The sequence below is a fragment of the Megascapheus bottae genome, chromosome 4 (genome assembly GCF_031878675.1).
Source record: "Megascapheus bottae isolate mThoBot1 chromosome 4, mThoBot2.hap1, whole genome shotgun sequence".
In the NCBI taxonomy this organism is placed as follows: Eukaryota; Metazoa; Chordata; class Mammalia; order Rodentia; family Geomyidae; genus Megascapheus; species Megascapheus bottae.
The window spans coordinates 22,485,780-22,511,917 of NC_143512.1; the positions used below are offsets into that span (position 1 = coordinate 22,485,780).

At 39.0% G+C, this 26,138-nt stretch overlaps 1 protein-coding gene across 5 annotated transcripts; it reads right to left on the reverse strand.

Annotated features, from left to right (window-relative positions):
- Nucleotides 1-405: 405 nt before the first annotated feature.
- Macir (macrophage immunometabolism regulator) lies at nucleotides 406-25,713 on the reverse strand. 5 transcript variants are annotated; one of them, XM_090331549.1, is made up of 3 exons: nucleotides 25,531-25,713; nucleotides 18,117-18,196; nucleotides 406-2,891 (listed from the first exon to the last, which is right to left on the reverse strand). In XM_090331549.1, exon 3 carries the CDS (start codon nucleotides 2,866-2,868, stop codon nucleotides 2,245-2,247), a length of 624 nt encoding a protein of 207 aa, XP_090187675.1. In that variant the 5' UTR covers nucleotides 2,869-2,891; nucleotides 18,117-18,196; nucleotides 25,531-25,713; the 3' UTR covers nucleotides 406-2,244. The 5 variants fall into 5 exon arrangements, with proteins under 5 accessions (XP_090187675.1, XP_090187676.1, XP_090187673.1 ...); XM_090331550.1 differs by lacking the exon at nucleotides 25,531-25,713 and adding an exon at nucleotides 24,752-24,839; XM_090331547.1 differs by lacking the exon at nucleotides 25,531-25,713 and adding an exon at nucleotides 24,355-24,597.
- Nucleotides 25,714-26,138: the final 425 nt, after the last annotated feature.

The following is a 26,138-nucleotide window of genomic DNA, read 5'->3' on the forward strand; positions in this document are numbered from 1 at the left end:
GGTTAAACAACATAGGCATCGAGGCAGTGAGAGATCACTCAGGCAAATCACTGCTTTCTCATAGATTGAATACTATCACTGCCACAAATATATCCTGTATCTTAAATGGCTAGAGAAGCATCATGTGTACATGTTGTCACAGTTGCTGTTTCTGGTGGGGTGGTTAACTCTTTTTGTCCTCTTTCGGCATTAGTGACCAAACCCAGGCTGTTGCACTTGCTAGGCAATGCTTTGCAACTGAGCTACATTCCAGCCCTGTACATGTTTTTTTGTTTGTTTCATTGTCTTGTTTTTTGTTTATTTTGACAAAATTACATTCTTAAAATTAGTACTTGGGTAAAATTATTAGGAACTAGCCAATTGATGGCGGATCAGACTTAAAGACCACATACCAACATGCATTTACATCACCCTTTTATTTCATAGTTAGAAATAATACAGTTCCACAGGGTAAATCATCAATAAATAACGGTGTTTCATCATTAAACGTAAAAATCCCAACTCTTTGGCATCTGACAGGATTCTATTTCTTGTTGAACTAATGACTGTATAGATATAGTTCATCTTAGTGATCATTCATCAATACAATATGTTACAAAGGTGCAATTTACTTTAAAATGTACAACAGCTGAAAATTTCCAGCTCACCAAGAAATCTGACCAACTCAGAAAGACAAGGGCCAAACTCCCCAAAGTTCTTTCACAGCTGGCCTTTGTGAACGTATAATAAACATTATGAGTTCCTAGGGTTTTCTAATACTTACTCCTCTAAATAAAATTTGCCATTCATTCTGGCTAAGGGAAAATCACAATTGTTACCAGAAACATCCCACTCACTAATTAAATGGTGTTCTTATTTTATAAGCAAGATTACTAACCCCTAAGAAACTCACAGTCCCTAAACATAAAATGTGCAGTTGCATGTTTCCAGGAATGCCAGATCAGTAATAAATTGCACCTTTAAGATTAAGGAAAATAAATCAAAATGTTTACAAAAGGTAAATTACACACATTTCTTTTTCCAAAATATATTCCAGAACAGCTGAGCTGTCTTTGTTACTAAAGCCAGGACACTATTTCTTTAGTAACAAATTAAACCAGTGCAATTGACATAAATTGTTAAGTAATCCAGGATTAACCTATTAAAACTGTAGAAGCCCTTTAGGCTCCTACACTAATCCTAGAAACTGAAACTCAATAAGTACTGTGATGCACAGAACTAAACTGGAGTGACCCAATGCCATGCGAATGTTAGTACTTCATTCTTAAACATTCAATCGTAGAAATCATGAGATCCTCTATTAAAGTTCCATTCACTTACAGAAAATTCAGATGCAAACAGTATTATGCCTAGAAACCATAATTAAAAGAATCCTTTCCATTTTAAAGTTCCGGATGAATTTTAGAAAATAAGCACTAAGGAAACTTTTTCAACTTATGAAAACGTCATACTGGAAACTTTCTGGAAAAGCTTCTCTCCCCCCGCCACACCCATTGTAAAATAAATACTTTGTATCCCAAATTTAATTTCATTAAGACACACTTTAATAACGCTATAAAGAAATATTTTACAGCCATAGAGATCAATAACTTTCCATGCGGAAATAAAAAGATTCATTGCTCAATGATATTATTGAGACAAGTGAGAAAGATTACTCTCTTAATCTGAAATGTTAGGTTTGTTGGTTTTTTTTTTTCAGTGCAAAACCAGTTATAAAATATTTAAACTCAATATTTAAAAATAAAAAGTGGTCCAATTCAGCAATGTTCAAGTTCTAAATTTCAAAAGAACAAATCATTACATATTTTTATAGTAAAATACAGAGATTCAAGAAGTACTTGAGTACTTGAGATATAAATTTCTAATGAATCATACCAAGTCAGCAACAACCAAGCAGATAACATTCTCAAATTGAGTGTCAGAATCATAAAGATGAAATTACTGTACCAAATCTTTTTTCTCCTAGCTAAATAGCTATACAAACTAATGGTCAACATTCTGTTTCCTTTGCAGTTGCGTGCTCTAAAATGACATTCCCTGTCCCCTGCCCCCGTCCTAAGTACTTGTGATTTCATTCCTGTATTCAGAATTTGATCCAAACAATTTTTTATGTTCCAGGAACACTTAGCTGAAATAGCCATCTAGAATGTGAAGAGTCATGTACAGAGTACAGCAGTAGATTTTTTTCCCCCCTCTAGCCAAGTACAGGCTAAGCTCAAGTGGTTTCAACTCTGGGCAAGTCATTCATGTATTATTTCTAGCAAACACTCGGTCCCCTCGCAGGGTTAGGTGTTGAAGTTGGTACTGTAGCACTTCTGTGTCAGCTGGCTCCTTGATGTTCATTTTATCTAGATTGAGGTAGTCCAGAGATTTGGAGTGAGCCCTCTTACCTTTAAGAAGACAAAGAGGCAGTGGCCCATGGAGGGCCTTGTAAGGTTCATAAGGTAAGGATTTAGTGCACTTGTCTCCTGAGCTGGGCATGCGTCTTCGCCTCCTCCCATTCACAGCTGGGATCTCATATGGCTGATAGTATCTACTTCTGGTTTTATACAAACGAGAGGAACGCGCAAGTCCTGCATCCAGCTGTTTGGATCGCAAGGAAGGCATGGCTTCCCCTTTGCTCTCTTCTCCTCCTGTGCACTTCTGGGCTAACTTCAGGAGTTCCTCACCAGTAGTGAAGCCAACCAAATAGTTAGAGTCCATGTGTAGGATCTGGTAGCCTGACACAGTCCGACGCATGGGTGAGCAGGGTGTGCTCGAGCAGCGAGGTTTCTCTGCCTCTGTTTTCCCCGGGGAACTCCCCTCAGCCACAGGCAAAGGCAGGGTGGTCAGGGTACTTCTGGACTCTCCATTTATATCTACTTCCATTTTAGGCACCAGTCTGCACACTCCTAAAAGTAAACAGACTCGGATTAGAAAATGATGTATCTTGAGCTAAGCAGGATCCTTTTACAAGTCAAGGAGCATGAAGAAATACTTGCCCAAATGAGGAACAGGAAATATAATTGATAGATACGTTATGTATGTCTGACACAAATTTCAAGCAAGCATGAAATGACCACAACCTCTCTGCTTCCCAGAATTCAATGGCAGGTTAAATAACACTCTACAGTATCTTGAAAAGTTTCAGAAGAAGCAACAGAAAACAATATTAAAGGCAGCAGAGCATTCAGCCATATGAAGTTTATCCCTTTAAGCAACATGAAGGAAATCAAATAAAGTTCTCAATAGTAAGCAAATAGAAGCAAGCTTATAGTTTCACAAGACTTTTCAAAATACTTCTGAATGGAAACTAAAAATTTCCCTCATTTAATTTAGACTAAATGCTCAGCTTTTCAGGCTTATGATTCATTACAATTGTATTCAGGGCATATAGTTCAATTGTCTGAGCTGATCAATCTTTGCAAAGAATCCATTTATTTTATTAAAACATACAAATAATTCTAAATGCAATTTTGTAACTAATCACAAAGTATACCATGTGTTGACAGTTATTTTGTTTTATAATGTCTAAGATAGTTTAATAGCAGGATGATTCACAATGAATTCTGATATTATTCATTACAACTGTCACTAGACAGTTTAAAATACCACAGTGACAAAAAGTTCTACACATAATGGCAAGGTTCTTAGAAAGTCGCAGGTAAAACAAGAAAAACAAGGTTAGTGGAAGCAGGGATAATGTCATTTCAGAGAAATTGTGTGCCTACTTAGTTTTCAAATGGAAGTAGTTTGTACAGTTTTGAGTACACTTCACAAATTACTAATCAAAATGTCAAATAACTGAGTTTAAGATTTAAAAAATATTACTGAAGAGGGCTATTTTGTTATATAATTCTCAGTTCTTCTATAAAATGAATCACTTTTCTAAACGGAAGAATTTCCTCAAATGTTGATCACCATTTAAAATCTAAGCAACTAGGAAACTAAAAAACAAAATAAAAACCTAAAATTTAAAAACAAGTCAAAGAGCCAAACTTCTCTTTCTGGTGGTTAATTGGAGATAAGAGTTTCATGGACTTTTTGGTGCCTGGGCTGCTTTGAACCGTGATCCTCAGATCTCAGCCTCTCGAGTAGCTAGGATTATAAGTGTGAGCCACAGTGCCTAGTTAGATTAATAATTTCTATCAATAAAGTTCCAGCCATAAAAAATATCATCTGAGCCGGGGCATGGTGGCTACTCAGGCGGCTGAGATCTGAGGATCAAGGTTTAAAGCCAGCCTGAGCACAAAAGGACCTGAGAATCATCTCCAATTAACCTCTAGAAAACAGGCTTGGCTCAAAGACAGGGCTGTAGCCTTGTGCTGAGGAGCTCAGGGACAGTGCCCAGGCCTAGTTCAAGCCCCATGACCTCACCCCTCAAAAAAAATCACCTGGCCTGGTAAAACTATCCAAATAGAAATTCTGGTATCTACATGGTAGGTAGTAAACTAGGAAAAGGAAAAAAACAAAAACAAAAACCAGATGTGGTTGCCATGAGAAGAATATTTTACAGAGGTACATAAGTTTTTTTTAAAACAAAACAACAACAAAAAGTTCTTTTTAAAACTAAGCATTTCTATGTCTCTCTACATAAAGATGTAATTTAACAATGAGGGCCCATGCAAACTAGGTCAATAGTCAGCAAAATTTGTCAATGGACTCTTTTCCCTGGACATCAAAGGCTTGCTTTAAATATTACATGTACACGGCTGTTTGCTAAACTCCTGAAGAGCAACTTCAAGTACTGAAAATGTTTGCCCTTCTTTTAAGCTATCAAACTAACATCAGTACCTTTGCTCCAAATTGTGTATTTTTCAAAACAGCTCTTGCGAGTGGATTCATAGATCTCTGTGCATGCATTGCTATATAGAAAAGATCTCATGCCAGTACCAAGCTGTTTTGGTTACTATAGTTCTATAATAGAGTCTAAAATTTGGTACTGATATTCCTCCTGTGCTGTTCTTTCTGCTAAGAGGTGTTTTTGTTATATGGGGTCTTTTATTATTCCATATGAAATTTTGGATTGCTTCTTCTATTTCCTTAAAGAATGACATTGGGAATTGATAGGTACTGCATTGAATTTATAGACAGTCCAGAAACAAGGACATACTAAACCCACTAGCATAACATTGTTCATTGCAGCGAAAATATGGAACCAAACCAGATGCTCCTCAGTAGATGACTGGATCAACATGTGGTATTTATACAGAATGGAATTCTATGCTGCCATCAGAAAGAATGATATTGCCCCATTTGTGGGGAAATGAAAAGACGTGGAAAAAAATCTATTAAGTAAGCCAGACTCAAAGGAATATAGCTCAATGGTTTCTCTCATTTGTAATAATTACTACACATCTGGGATTCTCCTAGCAGAGGATTCAATAGTGCAAAACCTCGATACATAAGGCCATAGGATAAGGCTAAATTAATGGACTTCCAGGACATGGAAACAGTTGCTTAAATATTTGAGTGATTGTTGTTCTTAATGTACTATTTTATTTCTCTTCTCTTTTATTGCCCTTTGGTCAATCTCATATTGTTAAAGTATCTGATTTTGCTACCTGGCATATTGTATATACATTTATTTGTTTATTTGAAATAGGAGAGGGAAGGGGGGAAAACAAGATGATTGGGCAGGGGTGGGGAGAAGGAAATGGTGACAAAAACATGAGAAGGGGTATCAATATGAGAAGGAATGCACCTACTATCTGGCAAATATAACTGTAACCCCTCTATTACAATAAGAAAGAAAAGATCTCAGTAGGTCTTGATATTCAAGTGAGACTGTGACTGGTACAATCAAGAATTTCACAAAAGTATAAAGGCTTCCTACCAGCACATATTACTTTTCTGAAGAACATGTGTTGCATGTAGCACATGGAGGCTAGGTTTCAGAAAAGAGAACCCCCAGTGGCAAATATCTCATTTATAATGTGTTTAATAGACACAATGGAGTTAAACTAAGTGGTCATAGTATAATTCCAGTTCTTCGATATGAGTTAAAACAGTTACTTAAAGTTAACACACTACCAAATTCCTGAAATTTTCTTGACTGGATTTAAACATTGAAGCAATATCCTGCGCAAGTTATAGAATCTATTTTCTCAGGTCATGTTTATAAATACAAGCAATCTTCTTAGCTATGTCTCCACTGAAAAAGTTTAAATGCCTTCTAATTCCAAAAATCTACTTAAAGAAAATAACATGATAACTAAACAGTCTTCAAGTCAGCATGCTCTTGCTCCATGAAGCTGGAATTACAGGTGTACTCTACTATGCCATCAAATATTTATACAGAGGTGTCCAATATTTTCTTCAGCAAGATTTCTTAGTGTGTGTGTTGGGGTTTTGTCCCAGGACTTCATGCATGCTAAATATATGTTCTATCATGGAGCTACACTCAGTCACCATGTTTCTTACTACAAAGCATTCATAAGGAAATCTGTCACCTGCAGATGGCTTGTGCTTCCCAGGACATTCCTCAGGGTGTCACATGAAAGAACTACTTGTAAGATGGTTATTTTTAGCAAGCATATTCATGACTCAGCATTTTTTACATTGCAATATAAATGTGCATCTAAAAGGCCAGCTGCCAAGATGGCACGCTTAGAAATATCACCCTAGAGATAGACAACTGGCATTACTTCAGAGCACCAAGAAATCACAGCACTACTGCCTTCTTCTTTCATGACTGACTGACTGCTAAAGAGCAGAGACCCAACATGCCCTTCTGGCTGCTACTGATGCCTTTCATATGTAGCTGAAATATATAGTAACGGAAGTGTCATCAATTCTATAAAGTCTACAAGAGAAAATCAAACTAGATGCCTCAACTTGTAACTATGCAGTGCTTTTAAAACTAAGTTTCTTTTTGGAAACTACTCTAATAAGAATAGGGAACATACTAGAGCACAAAGGCACAGACAGTGATTTCCTAATTGAACTCAAATAGCTCAGCAAGTAAGAGCAACAACTGACATGTAGAATTGCATCAAACTAAAAAGCTTCCACACAGCAAAAGAAACACTTAGTGGCCAGAATGGGAGAAATCTTGGCCAGTTATACATATGACAATAATCAGAATATGTAGAGAACTCCAAAAATTAAACAAATGCGTGAATGAATTTAGCAATTCTCAAACTATTCTAAATGGCCATTAAATACATAATGAAATGTCCTGCTTTACTTGACATAAGAAATGCAAACCAAAGTAATACTGAGGTTTCTTCTCATACTAGTATGAATAACCACCAGAGTGGGCAGACAACTACAGCTACTGGGAGGATGTAGGGGGAAAGAAGACTCAGACATGTTGGGGGAAAATGTAAAACAGTGTATCTGTTATGGAAAGCACCACTATCAGATCCAGTCATACCACTCTTGGGCCCTTAACCAAAAGAATTTAAGACAAGATGAAATAAAGACACTTGTAAACTTGTGTTTATCACAGCAATATTCAAAATAACCAAATTATGGAAATATCCCAGATGCCTTACAACTGATAAATGGACTCAGAAAGTGTACTAAATAACAAAATGGAGCATTATCCAACCATAAAGAAGAATGGAAATATGTCATTTTCAGATACTTGAACAGAACTACAGAGTAACATGTTAATAAAACTAAAGCCAAGTTCAGAAGAACAGAGTGCACGTTTGTTTTTGTTTTTTTTTCATATGTGGAAGCTAGACTTATGAGATAAACAGTCATAAATACACAAATACATAGTCACAGCATACAATATACATATCGAGAGAGAGAGAGAACATGTTTATAGAAGTGGAGTTGTTTGAAATAATTATGAAGAAGGTAGAGAGGGGAAAAAACACCCTATTTTTCTGTTCTTGGCAGGACATATTTCAAGAAAAAACTCAATTTTAAAAGCACTCTTCAGTCAGACCCTGAGATCTCAGGATAGCAGTTCAAAACCAACCACAGCAAAGCCCGTGAGACTTATCTCCAATTAACCACCAAAAAGCCACAAATGGAGCTGTGGGTCAAGAACCAGAGTACTAACCTTGAGTGAAGAAGCTCAGGAACAGCACCTAGGCCCTCAGTTACAGCCCTCGTATTGGCTAGTTGAACTTGTCAACTACAAGTAGAAGGCCTATAATACGAAAGCACATTGCATCGGTGTATGAAGAAAGCATAATGAAATTCACTGAAAGATGCTGAATAAAAGGAGGTGGAAGAATGAAGAAAGAACACAATACGAAGAGTTATTCTGATAATAGTATACTATGTGCATGTGTAAAATACTATGGCAAAAACCTTCAAACAATGTAATCTTTTTTAAAAAAAAGAATAAAATGAATTTAAACAGTCCAATTCAGGAGTGGATACTAAAAAGGAGGAAGGCGAATGGATAGATTGAATTCAAGTACTTTATATGCATTATGAAAATAGAACAATGAGACGTGTTGAAACTTTTTTCTTTTTCTTTTTCTTGCCAGTCCTGGGGCTTGAAATCAGGGCTTAAGCACTGTCTTTTGGCTTTCTCGAGGCTACAGCTCTACCACGTGAGCCACAGCAAAACTTCCAGCTTTTTTTTTCTACGTATGTAGTACCAAGGAATCAAGCCTGGATCTTCATCATACTAGGCATGCACTCTACCACCAGGCCAAACTCCCAGCTCCTGAAACTGTTTCATGAAGAAATGAAGGGAGATGAAGGAGAATGATGCTGGAGGAGTCTAATCAACTTACATTATACACATAAGCACATGTTGCAATAAGACCACAGCATACAGTAAATATATGTTAATAAATAATATAAAAAATAAAACTTCTGGGGCAGAGAGCATGGCCTAGTGGTAGAGTGCTTGCCTGGCATGCACGAAGCCCTGGGTTCGATTCCTCAGCACCACATACGTAGAAAAAGCTGGGAGTGGTGCTATGGCTCAAGTGGCAAAGCGCTAGCAGCCTTCAGAGAGCCCAAGGACAGTGTTCAGGCCCTGAGTTCAAGCCCCAGACATGTCAAAAAAATTAATTACTTATTAATTTAAAAATTAAGGCTTCTAAAGCAAGTATTCTATGCTAATATAATTCTTAAAATGACCAGGTCATCAAAGTCAAGTTCTCTCACAAATCCAACCACTGAGGAATGAAAGTTCTGGACATGCTCATTGGTGCTGTTAGAGTTTTTTTTTTTTCTTAATACATGAGAATCCAAACAGATGACACTAGACAATATGATACCAACTCTAGAAAAATGTAGTGTGTACATTTATGAAACCCCGGGTGCCATATGACTTGGGAATTTCAATGAGAGAAAAGGCAAAGCTCCATGTTATAAAATGCACACTATACACAGGCAAGAAAGGAAGTTCCATACATCGAAAAATGCAACACAAAGCAAGTCTGCACAACCCTTTGAAGCAAGAAGCCAGAACTCCTCAGGTTTGAGTGAAAGTATGATAAACTGAAAATTAAACCAACTGTTTTATCTCCTTAAAACAACTCCACAAATTGCTAGTTTCCCAACTGTTCTAAATGGAATTTTCTTTGAGAAATACTATTATCAGTATTGAATCTAAGATACCCCAAGACTTAATGGCTTTCTAGCTTTCCTATTATGTATATTCATAGATCAGTAGCTCACCTACTTAAAAATTGTCAGCTCCCTAAGATTTAGCTAAATATCAAAAGGCATAAAAGTCGATCACTAGACTCATACCCCCAACATAGACACTAATCATTTTTTTAATATGGCTTCTCTTAACACACCTTTATTCTCCTGCATCATAAATTAAATGTGATTATCAGAAAATTTTTATGATAAGGTCTGGTTGTAATGTAATACTCATGAAAAGTAAGACAAACAAAAGTTCATAGAAGCTGAGCTGAGTGAACACTATGGTTCCTCCAAGTAGCCCCAACAGCTACTCTGCAGCAGAATGTCTGAGTCCAGGACAACCTCCAGGAAGCAGGCTTACTACACTGGGCTTTGAGACTGGAGCTCCACTGTACTTGCTCAGTTATTTTTTGGCACAAAGAGATCTCAAAGAGCCCTTTGAGCCAAGCAACACTTTTTATCGCCACTTTGCCCTACCAGATATTTTCTGACTCCAATGACTTCAATGTATTCGAACCCTATAAAAATAATATGTGCAAAATGAAAGACATTTCATCAAAATAGTTCACAATAACCATCCTAATGACATCCTTCAATGCCTAAACATATCTAAAGGAAACTCTTATTAATACTTTGCTGTAGCCTAGCTTACTAAAAGTTTGCTACAGCCTAGCTAAGTAGGCACTAGTAGCTCAAACCTGTAATCCTAGCTACTGAAGAGTCTGAAAACTGAGTGTCATACACCTAAGCCAATCAGGGCAGGAGAGGACATGAGATTCTCATCTGCAATTAGCCAACTAAAAACTAGAAGTAAGGCCATGGCTCAAAGTGGTAGAGCACCAGCCTTGAGAAGAAAAAAAATGTTCAGGGACCCAGGCCCTGAGTTCAAATCCCATGACCAGTGACAAAAATAAAAAAGAAATAAATTTTCCTCTAACTCTTTTTTTTTTTTTTTTTTTTACCAGTCCCGGGCCTTGAGCTCAGGGCCTGAGCACTGTCCTTGGACTTTCTCAAGGCTAGAACTCTACCACTTGAGCCACAGCACCACTTCTGGCTTTTTTTCTATGCATGTGGTACCAAGGAATTGAACCCGGGTCTTCGTGCATGCTAGGCAAGCACTCTACCACTAGGCCAAACTCTCAGCCCCCTGAAACCCTTCTTTTTCCGTTTATTTGCATATACGTGAGTGGACACCTATTTCTTTTTATGGTAAAAAAATGTGTAAGTTAACACACATACACATACACACACACACACACGCATGCACAATTATTTTTCCTTTTGGAAGAAATTTCAAAAATGTTGAGTCAAATAATATATGCTATTTAAATTTTAATAGCAACTAACAATAAAGCTCTGTTTAAAATGCTTTCATTTTACTGTGCACTGGTGACTCATGCCAATAATCCTAACTACTCAGGAGGCTGAGATGTGAGGATCATGGTTCTAAACCAGCCCAAGCAGCTAAGTCCATGAGAGTCTTGTCTTAAATAACAAAAAAAAAAAAAGCCAGAAGTGGCGCTGTGGTAGAGGGGAAGCCTTGAGCAAAAGAAACTCAGGTTCAGCACCCAGGCCAGATGGTTCAAGGCTAGGACCAGCAAAAAAGATAATAGTGCAGAAAATGGCACTATGGCTAAAGAGACAAGCATTAGCCAAGAGTACAAATAGGCACAGAGATACAGTGTAGGCCCTGAGTTCAAGCCTCAGAACCAGCAAAATAATAATAATAGTCATAATAATAATGCAAATACATTGTATTACTACAGCTATACAAAAACTACTTAAGACTGAAAGACAATGTGGCAAAAAGATAGGATGTTTGATTTACTCAAAGAAAAACAAAAACGGCATGATTTCCATTCTTTAACCTTCAATCTATAATATTTTCAATATCTTATGTGCAATACTTTCTGTAAAGAATTTTACAAACTAAACACTAAATTTCCTTCAAATATAAGGAAATAGCATTGACATATTAAAAAATATACTCAGTATGCATTTTTTAAAATATTGTACATAGGATACAATATCCCACCGCAAGTATTCTGGTTTACCTAAAAGCAAACATGCCCTACCACAGCACACACAGAGGAGACTCAATGAACCAGGGACCAGTAGTCAAGGATTTCAACCTATACAGAATCTGCACAACTTGACAGTCTCCAATAGGCCAAGCTCGTAAAACATTTAACACAAAAGAATATCTTGAAAATACCACATAGATAGCTTAGCTTCCTAAGCCATTTCTGCAAATAACTGATTTTTGTGCACCAACTAAACAAACAATTCTTTTTGAAAAGTATTGCATTTAATGCTTTTCAAGACTCCCGTGTATCTAAAAAAAAAAAAAAAAAAAAAAACCTATATTGACATTCTCCCTCCTCTCCTTCCCCCATGTCAATAAAACTTTCATATGCTTTACTGTACTTAGAAATACCCTATGACAGAACACAGCGGTTTGAGAAATTTGTCAGGTAGAACTTTTAACAGAGAGAATTCCATTATTTTAAGTCCTTCAGTTTTTAGTCACTTTTTACCTCTTTATAACCACTAACAGCAACCACTAAAGCCTTCTAATATTCTGTGTGTAATCCACTATGATCTGAAAATACCTGATAAACAAACACATTAAAACTATATATATATATATATATATATAATACAAAAATGTGTTAAATGAGACTTGAGCTCTTACATCTACATGCATTTGGTTCTATTAAATTACTTTGGACATTAGTTTGAAACCTGCTTAGAAAATTGAACAAAAAGAGCTAGGTGTTGGTGGCTCATGCCTGAAATCTTAGCTACTCAGTGGGCTGAGATCTGAGGATCACAATGAAGCTAGCATGGTTATTTTTTTTTAAAGTCCATGGGACTCTTATCTAAAATGACCAGAAAAATAAAGAGCCAGAAGTAGAGCTGCACCTTATCTCAAGTGGTAGAGTCCTAGCCTTCAGCAAAAGAAGCTTAAGGACAGGATAGCACTCAGACCCAGAGTTAAAGGCCTGGGACTGGCAAAAACAAAACAATAACAAATAACAACAACAAAAAAATAGATAGATTGGAATACTCTCAAAAAGCCAGAAGTGGTGCTGTGGCTCAAGTGAGTAGAGGGCTAACCTTGAGCACAACAAAGAAGCTTGGGAACTGCACCCAGGCCCTGAGTTCAAGCTCAAAGAACAGCAAAAAGTAAAATTAAAAACTGAACAAATGCTTATTAAACAACCCACCTACCCCCACACCAAGGGGGTAGAAAAGTCAAATACATTTTCACACAAAAACCTGAATATGAGTATTTCTAACAGGCCCATTCATTCATAATTACCCCAAACTAGAAATAATCCAAACATCCATCTTGAGGATAAGGATCTGTACAATACCAATCCCCTAAGGAAAAGATACAAACTTGGGGTACACCAAATTAAATAAGGACATGGAAGACAGTACCTACAATATAATTCTATCTGTGTGATATTCTGAAAAAAAAATGCAACAGTTTGGGTCGGAAACCAATAATTTCTAAGAGCTGGGTGCAGAGAAGGAACAAGACTATGAAGAGATGTAAGGAATTTGAGATTTGAGGGCTGTGTACACACAGCTGTGGCTATCACACAAGTGGACACATCTGCAGAAGGAATCCAATTAGTGCACACCTCTTTTATTTTTACAATATGTAAGCTATGACTTACCTTAAGAAACGTAAAAGGTTTTCATCACATTCTTCCAAGTATTATATGATACTCCAAACTTTAATATTTTGGGACAGTGTAATCTCAGAATCAAAAGGAATCTCCTTTTTCTTTAGTTTCTATTTTAAACTGGTATTAGAATTTGAACTCAGGGCTTTGTCCTAGTTCAGGTAGCATATACCACTTGAACCACACTCTGGCCCAACTTTTTGCTGATTACTTTGGAGACAGTCTGACTTTTCTGCTGCATTGGCCTTACACCTATGATTCTCTGGATCTCAATTTCCTTAGTAGCTAGGATTACAGGCATGAGCCACTGGCACCCATTCATTCCATCCATTTCCCATCACTTGCAATGACTGGTAATTTGCTAACTCCCAAATATATGATCACTCTCAAGGTAATTTATTTTTACCTATTGTATCTATGCTAGAATGTCATTGTAACTAAAAATATACACATACAAATATATATATATATACATATATATATATAATACAGAGAAGTGATGGAAATACACGGAAATACACACACACACAAATTCCTGTACTTTCTAATTCCTTTATTTTTGTTGGCTGACTGCTAATCCCAGTCACATTATTCCCAAATTAATATTCTTTGATTGTTTTTATATGCAGCATTTTCAAATTCCTTCCGCTTTCCTTCATCACTGGAATGCTTACAAATGTTTCCCCTTTTTCAGTACTTTCAAATGCATTTTTAAGCTAGGCACTGTTTGGCTCATGCTTGTAATCTTTTTTTTTATTTTTTTAATTGTAATTAATAAAAGGGTTACATGATATTTGCCAGATAGAAGGTGCATTAATTCACATACATTGATACCCTTTCACATGTCTTGGTCTCCATTACCCTCCTCCCCACCCCCCATCTTCTTTTCCCCCCTTCCCTATCCAATTTCAAATAACCAAATACAAATATATCAGATATATCAGATAACAAAGTGAGATACTGTAACAATGAGATAACCAAGGGACAGCAAAAGAGATGAGAGATAACATAATACCTTAAGGACAACAATCATTCATTATATGGCTTTTGTTTCTATATCCTAAAGGTCCTTTCAATTAGCGTCATACTGTATGGTCTTATGTATCAAGGTTTTGCTCTATTGCAAATCTCTGCTAGGAGAGCCCAAGGTTCCTAGTGATTATGAAAAATGAGGGAAACCTTGAGCCTAGGTTCCTTTGAGTCTGGCTTACTTCACTTAATATGATTTTTTCTAAGTCTTTCCATTTCCTAACAAATGGGGCGATGTCATTCTTTCTGACAGCAACATAGAATTCCATTGTGTACAAATACCACATCTTGTTGATCCATTCATCAACTGAGGGACATTTGGGTTGGTTCCATATCTTTGCTATGGTAAATAGTGCTGCAATGAGCATTGCTGTGCTAGTGGATTTAATATGTCCTTGTTTCTGGATGATTGGGTAAATGCCAAGTAGTGGAATTGCTGGGTCATAGGGGAGCTCTATGTTTAGCCTTTTGAGGCACTGCCATACTGCTTTCCATAGTGGTTGAATGACTTTGCACTCCCACCAACAGTGTAGTAGTGATCCCTCCTGGCCACATCCCCTCCAGCATCTGTTGTTATTAGTTTTCTTGATCATGGCCATTCTAACTGGAGTGAGGTGGAATCTTAGTGTTGTTTTGATTTGCATTTCTTTCATGAAATGCAAAAATCAACTGCCTTCCTCTACGCCAACAGTGAGAGGAATGAGGCAACAATCAGGAAAGCAACTCCTTTTGCAATAGCCTCAAAGAAAATAAAGTACCTAGGAATTACCTTAACTAAAAATGTTAAGGACCTTTTTGATAAAACTTTAAAACCCTGAAAAAGGAAATTAAAGCAGAACTAAGGAAATGGAAAAACCTCCCATGCTCCTGGATTGGAAGAATCAACATCGTGAAAATGACAATCTTGCCAAGGGCTATCTACAAATTCAACGCAATACCCATCAATATCTCAATGTCATTCTTTAAAGAAATAGAAGAGGCAATCCAAAATTTCATATGGAATAATAAAAGACCCCATATAGCAAAAACACTTCTTAGCAGAAAAAAAACAGCACAAGAGGAATTGCAATATCATGCTTGTAATCTTTTTAATTTACTTTTATTGTCAAGGTGATGTACAGAGGGGTTACAGTTATGCATGGAAGGAATAAGTACTTTTCTTATGGAACATTGTTACCCTCTCCCTCAATTCCTCACACTTTCCTTCTCTTCCATCCTCTCAAGTTATAAAGACCATTTCCAACATAATGTCTTGTAGCATTGTTTCACCTTTTGTTCTTTTTTCTCCTGGTGTTCCCCTTTCCTTCTCCAATTCAGATAAACATATATATAAGACATGGTACCAAAATCAAATACAGTGACAACAGGGGATAAACCAAAGGAATCAAAAATGAAAGAAAAAAGAAATAATTTCACACAGTACATTAAAAACAACAACAAAGAAAAAAACTCTTGTTTCCTTATCTGGGACTTCATGTTGCTTGGCAACATCTTACATAGTCATATATACACAGCTAATTGAGCTGTTGTGATCCTATTTTAGAATATCCAAGACATACACTAATTATTACAAATGAGAGAATCCATGGAGTCTGTTTTTTTTTGGTTCTAGCTAACTTTACTTAATATGATTTTTTTTCCAAGTCTTTCCATTTCCTTATGAATGGGGTGATGCCATTTTTTCTGATGGAAGCATAGAAATCCATTGTGTATATATGTACCACTTTCTTAATCCATTCATCTACTGAGAGGCTAAACTTTTGGTGGGAGTGTAAATTTGTTCAATCACTTTGGAAAGCAGTATTAAGATTCCTCATAACTCCCCTATGCCTAATGATTCCACTTCTGGGCATTTACACAAATGACCACAAACAAGGCCATACTAAAGCTACCAGCACAATCATATTCACTGCAACATTATTTACCATAGCTAAGATATAGAACCAACCCAGATGCTCCTCAGATGAATAGATCACATCTGTAATCTTAACTACTCACGATGCTGAGATATAATTTTGAAGCCAGAATGGGCAGGAAAGTCTGTGAGATTCTTCTCTCCAATAAACCACTCAGAAAAGGCCAGAGTAAAGCTGTGGCTGAAGTGGTAGAGCACTATCTTTGAGCAAAAGAAGCTCAGGGTCAGCACTCAGGTCCTTAGTTCAAGCCTTAGGACCGATAATAAAACAAAAAATGCATTTTTACAAAATAGCTTCATCTACTGACCAATACTGCCTATAATGCCTTTGAATCATTCTATTGCTAGCTACAAATTAAGAAATCACTTGTTTAGAAACTGAATCTTCAAGCCCAGCATGGTGGCTCATGGCAGTAATCCTAGCTACTCAGGAGGCCGACATCTGAGGATCAAGTTACAAAGCCAGCCCAGGCACAAAAGGACCTGAGACTCTTATCTCCAGTTAACCTCTAGAAAATGGAAAGTGAGGCTTGACTCAAGGGTAAGGTGGTAGCCTTGAGCTGAAGAGCTCAGGGACAAAGCCCAGGCCGAGTTTAAGCCCCATGACCCACAAAAAAAAAAAAAGAAAGAAACAAACAAACAATCTTCCATGGGTTATGACCTCTCTACATAATAAATGCTTAAGACTTACTAAGATAGTGTTTTAATTATTTTCCTATTCAAAGACTTGGAGTGACACAGACACCTGTGTCAGCACAAATAAATGGATGATGTTGGAAAGAAAGACAACTAAAGGAAGACAGAGGTGAATATTTTTAAATGATTAAGTTCATGGAGGTGTGATAAAGAAAGGAATAGCCACTCTTGCAGTAAACTGATATATGACTAATATTAAAAATTAGTTGGCTACTCTTGTATATAATATAAAACTTATAGTATTATTTACCCAATACTTTTTTGGGGGGGCAGTCATGGGGCTTGAACTCTGGGCCTAAATATTGTCCCTGAGCACTTCCACTCAAGGCTACCACCCTAGCCCTGGAGCCACAACGCCACTTCGGGTTTTCCAGTGGTTAACTGGAGATAAGAATCTGACAAACTTTAGTGCCTAGACTGGCTGTGAATTGAGATCCTCAGATCTCAGTCTCCTGAGTAGCTAGGATTGCAAGCATGACCCACTGTGCCCAGTTCTCAATACTTTCTGAGAATAATATATTCACTAAAATTTCCATTAGCACAGCTACCTCTAATCACTATCTTTTTTTTGTCAGTCTTGGGGCTTGAACTCTTGGCCTGGGCACTCTTCTTGAGCTTTCTCAAGGATAGCACTCTACCACTTGAGCCACAGTACCACTTCTGGCTTTTTCTGTGTATATGGTAACAAAGAACAGAACCCAGGGTTTCATCCATGCTAGGCAAGCACTTTACCACTAGGCCAAACTCCCTGCCCCACTACCTATTTTTTTTTTTTTTTGTGCCAGTTCTGGTCTTGAGCTCAGGGCCTGAGCACTGTCCTTGGACTTTCTCAAGGCTAGAGCTCTACCACTTGAGCCTCAGCACCACTTCTTGTGTTTTTCTATGTATGTGGTACCAAGGAATCAAACCCGGGTCTTCGTGCATGCTAGGCAAGTACTCAACTACTAGGCCAAACTCCCGGCCCACTACCTATTTTTTAATTCTTCCATGAGAATGCCTTTATCTTACAGGAATTTCAGAAAAGGAAAATAAAGTGTCAACACTACAAATCATTTTTGTATACTATAATTATATTTTCAGCTCCGCCCATTAAAAATTTTGTAACTGAAACATACATACTTGCAATAATACAATTCACATTAACCTATTTATATAATCCTTAAGATAGTGTGATATTATGCTCATGCCCAATTAACAACCAGAAAATGTAAACTATAACTTACCAGACAAAGTCCCAGAAGATGTCACTGTACAATTTCCAAAGAGTCCCAAGAGAGCACAGGCATAATAATTTTTTCTGATACTAAACATGAAATACAAAAATAAACCTGTAATTTAACAAGCAGCAAAAATTATAAAGCAATTACAGCAATTCTACTGCAAAACAGGATGAAACTATCAGAAGGTACAGATTAAATCTTACACAATAATTGATTATTTCAACTAAAAATAATTTTGAGTTTGATCAGCTAAATGAGTCCTCCAGCACCTTGCTTGTTCCCTGGATTTAACAAGGGTAATTATGGGGACAAGAAAGAAGATGCTTAAATGTTGGCTTTACCATCTCTGTCCCATTTATCCAGAGTTTTTTTCTGATCTTGCTTGAGAACTCTGCCTCCAGACCTGGCAAAAACAATAATATGTGTGTGTGTGTGTGTGTGTGTGTGTGTGTGTGTGTGTGTGTGTATGTGTGTGTGTTTTGTTGGTTGTGGGGTTTTAACTCAGGGCCTGCATGCTCTCTCTGAGCTCTTCTGCTAATACTCAATGCTACCACTCTACCACTTGAGCCACAGCTCCACTACTGGTTTTTGGTAGTTAACTGGACCTAAGAGTCTCACAACCTTTCCTATCTAGGCTGGCTTCAAACTGTGATCTCAGCTTCCTTAGTAGTCAGAATTGTAGGCATGAGCCACTAATGCCCAGCAACAGTAATCTTTAAAATGAGGCCAAACATACCAATCTGTCCTTAATACAGTTGTTAGTGGATCCAATTTGTGATGAGGTGACTCTGTTCTGCATGGAATGCACTTCACAGGTGTGTGATGTTATTATTATGCCATTAATTCCTGCCGTGTACTCAATTTTAGCCCTAAGATAGCAATGATAAAAAATTTCTTACAAGACTGCAGTGAGACAAATAATTGGAAGGCTTTTGAAAAATGTTTTAAAAATCCAGAACATTCTTTTTACTTCTTTCTAGCTGTCACCTGGCTTATGATTTCTAGCATCTCCTCTGTGCCTTCCTCTCCTTACCAGGGAGAATTAATGTGTAAGAGAATCTATCTTTATCTCTTACCTCTTCAGTTAATTGGGTTAATTTGTTGAGACCAAGAAAACTCCCCAAAGCCTTTTTCTATGGATAAAAGTTTCCTTAGTTGTTGAGCATCCTGTTGTGTTCAACAGAAGGGAGAAGCGATTTAGATAAGAAAAGTGGACACATTCCACTTAAATAGGGCGGGAGGCCTGGAGCAGGCATCCCATATGCCCCAAACTGAAGACTAGTGGTGAGGGAAAAGACAGGGCTCTGTTACTTTATTCCTCTAGCACAGGGGAGACTCCAGCAAGGAAAGTGGATAAGTGGATGAAATCAAGGTTGTCTGCTTCCCCGGCTTGAAGAACTAGAGGAGTTAATGCAACAAAACTGTCATTACAAGAGGTTATTATGCTCATCAGCTTTTGGCAAGTCTAGGCACATGGATAACACACATGTTCTGTTTCATATATTTTACCTTTAACTACTTTCAAAACTGGAAAAAAGAAAAACAACAACAAGGCATCTAGATAATTAAAACTTGCTTCCACATCGCTAATGAAGCTTCTGGTTCTAAATAAATTGTAATACAACAAAAATTATTTTCTAATAGCATTGTTTGTTTCACATAATTGCCTTAAAGAATTCCCCCAGTATTACTGTTAGTTCACATTAGTATCTTAAAGTAAAGAGATTTTCATGGGGAATGGGATTTAAAACAGCCTAAGTTTTTAACATTTTCTGTATAACAATAGTCAAAATTACCACTTAATTTTTAATCCCCAGGGAAAATATTATTGACCTCACTTTAAAGAATTCAATCCAATAAGACCACCTGAGAATGTAGGCAGGAATGGGATCTCCCAGTGAAATCTTTCTGCTTGCATGGCCACTGTTCATTGGTAAGCCTTGTGCCTAACCATCAATTCCTTAAAGAAAATGTATAATTATCCATTTCTGTAAATGGAATGTTATTTATATGTTCATGTCAATGTACTTTATCTAAAAGACTTATTACATCACTTGTGAAACTTTATTTTTTGGGGGGTGTCATGTTTTACCACTGACTTTAAATTGCCAACTTGAAAAATACAAGATTCCTAGGGGAATGTTCTATACAAAACCATTGTAAATAATGGACTCTTTCTAGCAGGCATTTCCAAATTTCCATTAGATTATTATTATTATTATATCACAAATTTTAAAGCTGGAAAAAAACATCACACAGTACTTACGTGCTCGCTATTCATTTGGATAGCAAATACAGATAGGTATTTAACTTTATTTTTTTAAGGCTACATCAATCACAACAATCCATGATAGGTTTCACTTAATCTTACAAATATGACTGGGAATCAATAGGGAACATGAGAAATCTTGATGTCTTTACCCTCAATAAAGATAATTTCAAACATTTTCCATTTGACTTAATCTTTACATTTGGTTTTAATCTTTTCATATAGTTTGTCTCAAGTATTTGGGAATATATTCTTTTCAAGCTGTTGAATACATTGGGAAAAGAATTGACATTTTAAAACATTTTTCCCAATCACCAAATAAAGAAATCAACTTAAAAACTCAGCATAGATTTAAAAGCAGGGAGCTTTGAAGTAATTATCCAGTTCCTGCACTGGAGCTGATGAACAAGTCCAGGAAATGGTGGTAATTTCATAGTAAACAAAGTGCACTAACTGATAACCCATTCGGTCAATGCCAAGTCCAAAATAGAATCTAAACACAGTCCAAAGGAGCAGGCAAGGGCTAAGCTAAGGCACAGGCACTTCCTTCTATTTCCCCTCTTCACTCACGTAGTTGCTTGCTGTTTGCAAGTGGCTGAGTACTATGTGCAGAGGGGTGGTGATAGTAATGATGGTGAAAAAGAGTAAAATGAAGGAAAAACAGTCAAACTAGTTTTAAAAATAAGCTTTCTCTAAGTGATCACCTCTCAAGGAAATCTACTATGAAAATGTGATAGTTTTTGTTTCCCATCTCCCATAAACAGCGATTAAAAGTTAGCAATCTAAAAGTCCTCGGAAGCATAAACCTTGCAAATAAAATGATCCACCTTCAGGATGCTTAAAACAAAATCTCTCCTTAATGGTGGCTTTATCCTGGCCCAAAGTCTGAGAAAGATGTCAATGAATATTGTTTCCTCAGTGGTCCACAAGAAAGACTCAACTGAAATTCTGAAGAGACCAAGTCAATGATACATAGAAACACAAACTGAAATAAATAGAATCCCTGTTATATGTTACAATGTTTCCAGTCCTAAGAAGCTGAAACAAACTAAAGCCCAGTGACTGTATCCTGTAAACAATGAAAGCAGGAAAACTTAAACAAGACCAAGAGCTGGCCACCCGCTTCCTTATCCTGTCTGTCCACAGGGTAGAAAAGTCACAGGTGACTAAGCAAAACACACCCAACAACTAAGTGTAAAAGAACCTTCTACAAATAGAAAAGTTCACAAACATTAACTACCAAGGGTTTCAAATTCCCCAGGCAACTTGATTTGCACTGCCACAAGTAAAGAAGAAAATGCCTCAAAAGTATATCTCTGGTCATAGGCAATATCATGTAATAATGATTTATACTGTCCCAATATGGCAATAATATTCTTATTGTACTCAAAAGTAATATAAAACAATAGGAAAGCAATGGATTTTTTTTTTGGTTGGGATAAGGTTTAGTGGATTTTTTAATAGTGGCTTTGCAAAGTAATCTGAGGAAAACTTTGTATTGACACAGCCATTCATTTCTTCATTTATTCACTTGAAGGTATTCTTGAATCTCTCTTATTAAACGTCAAAGGCAAATATAAAAAAGACTCAGTCCAACACAGAAGGGAAAACACACAGACATGAAAATACACAATTTTAATACATGTAAACTGACATGACACCAGGAACCCAGAAAAGTGTTTTTTTCCCCCAAATAGAGAAAGTCTATAGGGGGAAAATAAAGCGCAGATGCATACAAAATCCATCCATACAGATTCATAAATCTCAGGTATCAGTACAGATTCACTAACAAAATAACAAGAAAAAATAAGCAAAACTATGACTGAAAAATCAAATGGTGTAAACATGAAAAATATCATATGACCTATCTGAATCTTTGTAAATAAATACTATTTAAGCATTAAAGATTATTCTTTAAAGAAAAAAAGCAAAGTCAAATTTTAGGCAAATGAATTTAGTAGAGGCGCAATGTTTTAATTCTTGCTCCCAGAACTTAGAAAAGAAAAACAGAGTAGCTAATTTAAATTCCAAAATCAATAAGGACCCCCAAAAAAGTGCTTGAGAAAAAATAGAATTAAAAAAAATTTACAATTCTATTCAGAATAGTGAAAATGTGTTGTGGTCACTAGTCTCAAATGTTACTCTGAAAACAGGTAAAAGCAAAATGGACCTCTCCCAAGTAATAAAACATTGCACAGAAATAAAGTGAATTATCCACCACAGCACAACACACTATGGGAAAAAATACCTGCCTATGTCTACATATTACTTCAGAGATTATTTCCAAAAATTCTTACTTGTTGAAATATTTAAAACTAAATTGCCAATGATTTTGAACAGCAATTGCTAAATAGGATATGATTTTTAAAAAAATATTGACCTTGCAAACCACTAACTTCATGAACATGGTAAAACAACTTTGATTCAGAAAGACAAAAAAGGTGGTGTTTTTACTATGTTCAGCTCTTTTTTAGTAGCAACCCCCTTTGTAAAAAATCTCTTAACATTTTCTTTTAACTTCTGCAAATACAAATTAAACCTAGGTTAATAATATTTTCTTACCATGTGAAGTCATCCTTCTACTTAGGGAGAAAATACTGTTTTGCTGCAAGTATTTCTGACAGGAACAGGAATTGCAAATGTATGTTTGATTTTTGTAAGAATGCAGTCTCACAGTAATGGAGGTGTTCTGGGTGTGACTAACCTCTACAGGTAAGTTTAAAACTCTGTACCAGTTTGATAACTTGGGGACAAAAACAACCTACTCTTTAGAGAAGACGGATCCCCACCCTGGGCTACAGATCGGCAAAGAATTGTTAAATTGTGTTTATGCATTTGACTATTTCCATCATGCCAATTACGACTACTGTTGATGCTTTGCTCCTACTATTATAGCAATACTGGGGGTTTGAACCCAAGGCCTCAGGCTTGCTAGGCAGGTGCGCTAACACGTGAACCATGGGCCTCCAGCATTTTCTGTACTTTTTTTTCTTTTGAGGAACGTGTCACTTTATGCCAAAGCAGGCCAAGACTATGTTGTTTGTGTTTATTCATGTTTCTATTCTGACAAACCCAATCCCTAGTCCAGCCACTGGTCAAGACAAAGTCCCCAAAACTATTATTTTGCCTGGCTGTTCTACAACTATAATCCCTGCTCTTCATTTCCCAAGTAGCTTCAGCCATCCACAAGGCCAATTTTTAACGTATACTTTTTAATATATCGAAATATTTTAAACATAGCTTGTCAAATAACATATGCGATTTCACCCAGTTAAGTCAATAAATGAATCTTACACCCTGAAGTAGTTTTTATTAACAGTACCATTTACAATTAAACAGATGTAAATAATGAGAGGGGGATTTCCCCTTATACACCAGTTATCAAATTAATCTAGATTAACTTTTACATTCCACCTATTTATTTTTTGAAGTTGACAATACTATCATTATATAGTCAAAAAAAAAAAGAAAAAGAAAACAGGAATGTCTGCAACATTTATTCAGTACTGCTAAGCATAAATCCTGGCCTTGAATTCAAAAAGTACCCCCCCCAGCTTCAACAATAATAACAAAGACTGTATTTTGAAATAATTGGTAAAATAAACTTTGGGAAGCGGTAATTTCTATCTCCCAGAGTCTATATATATCTGTTCCATGAAAATAGAACAAAATAAATAAAGCAACTACCAAACATAAATTATAGGGTTGCTTTTCTAGACCAAAAAAAAAAAAGTAAAACGAAGTTTTGTAACGTCATAACAGTTTTACAAGAATTGTCCTTGCGGCAAGTACACTATACAACGCTACTGCTTCCATTCTTCCTCTCCTCTTCGGATTATTAAAAAGTTCCAGCTCCCGTTTGCCCTATGCAACCCAGGCATGCAAACACACACACACACACACACACACACACACACACACACCTCAGCACAAACCATGAACACCTCCACCATCACCCCCCCACACACACACCTTTCTGGAAGAAGAAACAGGGAGGGTCCTTGAGAATGTGGACCACTCGCCCAGGGAAAAGGACAGACCACCATTCCTCCCTTCCCTGTTCCCGGCGTTCTGGCAGGAGCCGCGCGGATTCCACCACTGGAGAAGAGTTTGGCAGCTTCCCCATGGGGCCCGCTACTCCAAAGGGACCGGACTTGCCGCCCGAACCCCGAACCCCATTCTTCCAACGCTTCCCACCCTCGCCCTAAAGTCCACCCGCGACAGGTGGGGCGAGGGCGGCGAAACCCAGCGACGTGTGCGGCTCCCGCTGCCTGCCGGCCGGCCGGCCGGCCCCAAAGCCCGCATCCCCAAACGCACGGCCGCCACCCGCCCGTGCGTCCTTCCCCCGCGCCCGCGCGGGCGGCCTCACCCCGGGGTAGCTGCCAAGGCGAGGAGGGTCGGGGAGATAAAGCCTCCCAGGCTGGCCTCGAGGCGCGCTGTCGGGCCGGCTCCGCCGCACCCGGCGCCCGGCCAGGCGCGCGTGCGGAGTCGCAGCAGCAGGCCCCGAGAGAGCGACTCGTGTCCCCGGTGCCCCCCCTCCTCCGGGCCTGCTGCCCCGAGGCGCGGCCACGGCAGGGGGGCCCACGGAGCTGGCGCGCGCACTCGCGCCAATGCGCCCCGACTTCCGCACGGCGGTGGGAGAGGCGCTCCGGGGTGGCGGAGTCCCCGCCGCTCTCCGGCGGCCGCACGGCGCGCGCACACCGGGGCGCACGCCCCCGCACACTCACACGCGCTGCACACTCACGGCGGCCCCACCCCTTGTGCCAGGAAACTGCGGGCTCCCCGCACCCCGCGCGGGCCCCACCCAAGCCACCCGACCCTCGGCTCCCCGTCCGCGTCCCTTCCCGGGAAGCGGCCCACGGAGGCAGGGGACGGGGAGGAGGGACTGGTGTAGGTGGGGGGGGGGAACGGGACAGCGAGGCGGCCCCGCCACCCATCCCCGAGAGAGGCCGGTTCAGCCGGAGCTCCCCAACACTGCGCACACACCACGCGCCCGGCTCGGACACGAGGCGGGGAGGAAGGGGCGGCGCCGTGACCGGGACAGTCACCGGGGACCGGTGCCACCCGCAGCCCCCACACCCCATCACCAACCACCTTCGCTGCGGCACAAAAGGTTGGAGACGGAGCTGCCGTCCCTGCTCAACCTACCCGTAGCCCAGAGCTCCGCCGCCTCCTCCGTTGCCCAAGGCCGCGGACAACCCCCCCCCTCCTCCGACACAAGGGCGGGAGAGGCGCGGGGCTGCGGCGCCGAGATGCAGGCGGAGGCCACCGAGCCCAGCCAGCCGGGTACCCTCTCCTCTCCCACCGCGCTCAGCGCCAGCTACCGCCCGGCGTAATCCCGCCTCCTCCTCCTCTCCCCCCTCCTCCTCCTCCTCCTCCTCCGGCCGCCTTCCCGCCTCCCCTCCGCTGCGGAGGCGCAGCCCGTCAGCGCTGAGCCCGCCTCCCGCGCCCGGCTAGGAAGGGCGGGCCAGCGGGAGAAAGGCGCAGAGAGGCCCGGGGAGCTAGCGGGGCGGGGGTGGGGAGGGATAGAGGACGCAGGTGGGGGGGCGGGGAGGGGAGGAGTGGAGTTGTGATATTCCTCCTAACCAGTCCAGACTCTTAACTGAACAGCTCCAGGTCTCAGGCCTGATAAAACCACACGAAGGGTGAGGAGAGTCTGCTTGATGGAAGGCTCACCACTGAGGAGTGGAGATGGAAAGCCCAGAAAGTTACAGATTATAATGCCAGTTATAGAAAAATAGTGAAATGTATAGGGG

Coding starts and splice junctions, on each gene's coding strand:
- Macir (XM_090331547.1), bottom strand. CDS start 24,428: ATGGTGGTCTGTCCTTTTCCCTGGGCGAGTGGTCCACATTCTCAAGGA. Junction 18,197..24,354: donor CTGTTTCTTCTTCCAGAAAG/GTGTGTGTGTGG, acceptor TTTCATGTTTAG/TATCAGAAAAAATTATTATG. Junction 2,892..18,116: donor ATCTTCTGGGACTTTGTCTG/GTAAGTTATAGT, acceptor GTTTACTTTTAG/GAGTGTGCAGACTGGTGCCT.